At 33.6% G+C, this 5,299-nt stretch overlaps 1 protein-coding gene across 1 annotated transcript in view; it reads right to left on the bottom strand.

Moving 5' to 3' along the window:
* Positions 1-1,137: 1,137 nt before the first annotated feature.
* Positions 1,138-5,299, bottom strand: part of LOC105988699 (protocadherin beta-17-like) — a gene marked incomplete at its 3' end in the record, with an annotated part of 6,428 nt that continues 2,266 nt past the window's right edge. The window contains exon 2 of the mRNA XM_013020374.1: positions 1,138-1,153. Coding sequence (XP_012875828.1) covers positions 1,138-1,153 — 16 coding nt within the window. The remainder of the gene's footprint in view (positions 1,154-5,299) is intronic.

Genomic DNA, 5,299 nt, shown 5'->3' on the forward strand with positions numbered 1-5,299 from the left:
ATGAAACTGTTATCTCCAATTAGCTATCAAAAAGAAAAAGCTGGAAGAGGATCTAAGCCTTAATTGAAGCCCTAGCCTTGAGCAGGAAGCTCAGAGACAGCATTTGGACTCTAAATTCAAGTCACAAGACAAAAAAAGAAAGAAATCTAAAAATCTCTTCAAACATGTGAATAGAAGACATACTATACCTAATATCTATATTAGGAAATATTGGAAAGGTAATACTAAGAGGGAAATTCACACCAATCAAAGTGTGTGTGCATGTGTAGAGAGAAAGTATATGTGTGCATATACATATATCCAAAAAGGCCTTAAATCAATCCAACATGTTGTCACTGTACCTCAAAAAAACAAGGACATGGGGGAGTGGCCAATTGGGAGAGCACATTCTTAGCAAGTGAAAGTATCTGAGTGAAAACCCAGTACAACGAGAGAGAGAGAGAGAGAGAGAGAGAGAGAGAGAGGAAAAAGGAAGAATGGGAAGGATAAGAAGAAAAGGAAATAAATGAAAGGAGAAGAACTAGAAAACAAAACAGCCAAACTCAAAATAGTAGAAGTGTGGTGTAGCACTGTAATTCAGCACTTGAGATGAAGACAGGAGGAATAAAATGTCTCAAAACACTAAAATACTGGGTCTGGGGGTTTAGCTCAGTGGAAGAGTGCCTGCCTGATGAGCACAAGGCCCTGAGTTTGGTCCTCAGCTCTGGAAAAATAAAATAAAATACTAACATAATTATATTTTAAATGCTAAAATTAGAATATATTAACATATATTATATAACATATAATAAAATGTTCTAAAATTACATTAATTATATTTTAAATACTAAATACTAACATTGTTGAGGGGAAAATAATACAGATAAGAATGAAAATAAAACATGAAAAATTAAGATGAATATCAATTTAAAAATTGAAAAAATAATTGACAAAGACTTAGCAGACTCCCCTCTGTACAGTATTTTCACAATAAAAAATAAAAATAAATAAAAAACAAAACAAAAGACTTAGACTAAGAAGAAGGGAAAACATTAATTAAAAAGTCAGAGATAGCCAGGCACTGGTGGCTCACGCCTATAACCCTAACGACTCAGGAGACTGAGATCTGAGGATCATGGTAGGAAGCCAGCTCAGGAAAAGTCCCCATGAGACCCTTCTCACCAATTAACCACTGAAAGTGATCCTATGGCTCAAAGTGGTAGAGCACTACTAGGCTTGAGCAAAGGAACTCAGTGACAGTGCCCAGGGTCTGAGTTCAAGCCCCACGACCAATAGAAAAAAAAGTTAGAGATAAAATAGGGAGACAGTATAACCAACACTACATCAATCCAAATGATCATTAGACAGAGTCAAAACATCTATATTCACAAATTTTTATAACTTAAAAGAAAGTAGCAAATTATTGGGGAAAATCAGCACAGGCTAATAATGAATAATGAAAGTTGAATCAAAGAAAATCCTAGAATCAAATGGTTTGCACTGGATTCTGCCAATCATTTAAATAGTTATTACAATTTTTAAAAAATTATTTCTAAGTAGGAGAGGAGAAATCCTTCCAAAACACATTTTATAAGGTCAGTGTTACTCTGACATCAAAACCAAACAAGACACAACAAAAAAGAGAACTATATGCAATATAGTTATGATGAACTTAAATGCAAATATTTTAACAAAAAACTAGAAATTGTCGCTCAATGTCATATTAAAATATTATGTATAAGGGAATGAGGGCATAGCTCAATGCTTACTTAACATGTATATGCTCGTGGGTTCCCCCACGTGGCTTCCCCCTAAAAGAATTATTCACCATAAACAAGTAAGATTCATCTCCCATATTTGAAAATGGTTCAACATATCAAAATTAAGCAAACAAAAAAGAAATAATCCCCTAATCACCCCCAAAGGGAAAAATTAAATTTAACCATGAGGTCACAATACAATTAGCAAGAATCAGGTAATGTGGAAACAAAGATTGAGTAGAAGAGGAAATTTTTTAATTGAAAAAACTCACAAAAGCATAGCATAGGAAATGAGAAAATTAAACGGTACAGTAACAAAATCCTAGAACACTTGAGATAAACATAAGAACCAAAATTCCTCTAGAGTAAGGTAGCAGCTTCATTATTATTAGAATTTGAGATAACTCTCTGTGGAGAGCTATCCAAGCATTGCAGAATACACTTTTGTGGTATGACTATCACAATTGCCATGTCCTCAAGTTGTGTCAATCAAATATGATTTCAGATATTGACAAACATTGGTAGGTAAAAAAATTTCTCTGGTTAAGAACCATGATCTAGAGGTGAAACAAAAGTTCTTTTAAAATAATGGATAATCAGACTGTTAATGACTAGTCTAACATTGAAAATTTGAAAATAGAGGAACAATGCCTTCAGAATATTAGTTGCAAATAACTCCTAATTTATAATTCCACACCGAATAAAACCTTGAAATAAGACACTTGATTTTTTGACACCTGAAAATTTTAAGATGTGCAGACTCTCAAAACATTTAGGAACTCAAAGAAATAAGGCAAACAATAAGAGGATATAAAATCCAGAATACTATGTAAAATGCAAGGGGAAAATGAAAGCAAATTGCTTGGTGACAGGTAAACCAAGTTACCAAGTGTACAAAAAGCACAGAGACTGAATTGTATACGGACAAGAAAGTGCTTGGATTGCTCTAGAGTGTCTCCAAAACAAATGATAAAAACTAGATTTCTCTATTCTAACCATCAAATTGAGAGCTTTAGAGTTTGAGAAGTTGAAGATAACTTTATATATAATCATGGTGGGTGAAATGAAAAAGGAAGTGAGGCAATTATTAACTTAAGGGCAAAGAGGCCTTTTGTTTTACTTTTAATGTTAAAATGTAAGCAATAATGAAATGGTGATAATTGCATAATCACTAAACAGAATTATGATATTGTTAGGTGGGAAATGAGGGAGAAATATGAAAATATATGTGTATGCCCTTTAAGAAGGAAGCAAATGGATAGTATCTAAAACTGAAACAGTTTGAGACCAGTCTGGGCTATGTAGTGAGATTCACTGTCAAAGGAACAAAGTAAAACCAACCCAAGCCAAAACAAATGAACCTTGAAAACTTCAGAAAAAAAGTATTTTAACTATGTTATTGAAAATATGAAAACATTAAACAGTTAAATAAATGTGGTTAGTTAATAAATATGGCGAGCTGTTGGGCAATCAGACTAGAATAAAATCCAAATAAATGTATCCTTTTACATTGAAATTTTATAAATGTAAAATAGCTAAACAACCAGGGGAACTATCTTTTAAAAATACATTATAAATGCATCAATGAGGTAACATATAAAACAACAAGTTAGGTGAAGTCTGGTGTTGTGGCTCACACCTGCAATCCTAGCTACTCAGGAGGCTAAGATCCAAGGGTCATAGTGCAAAGTCAACTAGAGCATGAAAGTCTGTGAGATCTTATTTCTACTAGCCTAACAAAAGAGGCTGGAAGGTCAGAGATAAGAGCCTAGGCTTCATGTTGAAGCCCCAAGACTGGCACACAAAAAGTAAAGTGATTGGGCTGGGAAGGTGGCTCAGTGGTAGAGCCCTTGCCTTGCATGCTTGAGGCCCTGGGTTTGTTTCCTCAGCACCACATAAGCATAAAAAAAGCCAGAAGTGGTGCTGTGGCTCAAGTGGTAGAGTGCTAGCCTTGAGCTGAAGAGCGGAGGGACAGCACCCAGACCCAGAGTTCAGGCCCCACGACTGGACCCCCCCAAAAAAAGTAAGGTAAATAGAAAAGGGAAGAAATTTATTCTTTTGCTTTTTAAGTGAGCAATTATGTGATGGTAATGTCTGAACATACATTAAAGTCTACTTTTTAATGTTCTAGGGATTTTTATCTAATTTTAAGCAAATTTCCTTGTATTCAATATGATCATTTGAAGTTCAAACTACCACTTTACTATAGATCCATTATACAAAATTATTTATAGCTAATTTAACTTCTATGCATTCATCAACAAGTTGAATATTTTCATCTTTGTTGATGCTGGGATTAGAACCAAAAGCCTTGAGCATGCTAAGCACATGTTATTCCAAAAGTCTACACTCCAAACTCCAGTAGAAATATCTCAGATTATTCTAAGATTGTTGAATTAACAAAGATTTTGAGTGGAGGAGAAATGATATTAGTTTTCCTTATTTTTTACACTTTATGTTGTGAAGTATAAGACTACCATTTTTTTAAAGAATGAGAATTATTTTAATATAACAAGTTATTTATTATGAAAAAGCAATCACACATTTAGCAATTTTGTTATTTTTAAAGCAAAAAATAGTGGATTATCTAATTAAAGTCAATTTGGAAAACTACTGAACAACATAGAAACATCATTCATACTAAATCTTGATTCTTGAAAAAAGCAACAAGTCTTTCTGAGAAAGAAGTGTTTTGGAAACAATAAAATTCCAAGAGTTTACTCAATAAGAATTTTACATTACTGGATATGATTTTAAAATTCAGAGTAATCATTTACAATAGAATTAAACTCACGCTTGTTATGATCAGAATGCATGGACACAAATGTCTTAATATTAAAGTGTAAATAATAATAAGTCTCAAACATTGGGACTCCCAAAACAACTGTGACTTCCAAACAATGTGACTAAATCAACAACATTGACAAACACTATTTCCTTAGTATTGTGTATGTGCGTGCGTGTGTGTGCATGTGAAAGTGCATTGTGTAAGCCAGCTAAGAAAAAAATTAAAAGGTTTGAAAAATAATTCAATGAGTTTAAATATATATATATATATGGCCTAAGACTATAATTACTAACATGTAAATATGCAGTATAAGTGAATGAAAGAGTTGAGAAGTTACAAATACATCATTGAATTCTATAATTATCATAAATGATCAATTAGATTCCTACTTGAATTCATAATGATTCTTAAAGTTGAAATTACGTTCATTGTTCCTATCAGTCCCTCACCACAGAAGTTAGGGTTTAACAATTTGACCTCAGTAGTCTCAAAGCACAGGGCCAAATAAAATTCATACTGACAATTCCGAGACAGGGTCCCAGAGTTGCAGATTTCTATCATTTAATCACCAAGACTAAGTTAAGTAAACATCCTAAGTAGATTTCTATCAGTAATTTAAACCTAAACTGTTTCGGAAGGGAGAATTTTCCTCTATCTCCTTCCCAGAGCCCTGAGACTGGAGATTGGGGACAATAGGCTTCAGGAAATTGAACTCATTGGTGCCAGCACCTCCCTGCAGACACACCTCATACTGGTAGCTGTGGGCCAGGGT

The sequence above is a fragment of the Dipodomys ordii genome, unplaced genomic scaffold, assembly GCF_000151885.1.
Source record: "Dipodomys ordii isolate 6190 unplaced genomic scaffold, Dord_2.0 Scaffold50, whole genome shotgun sequence".
Classification (NCBI taxonomy): domain Eukaryota; kingdom Metazoa; phylum Chordata; class Mammalia; order Rodentia; family Heteromyidae; genus Dipodomys; species Dipodomys ordii.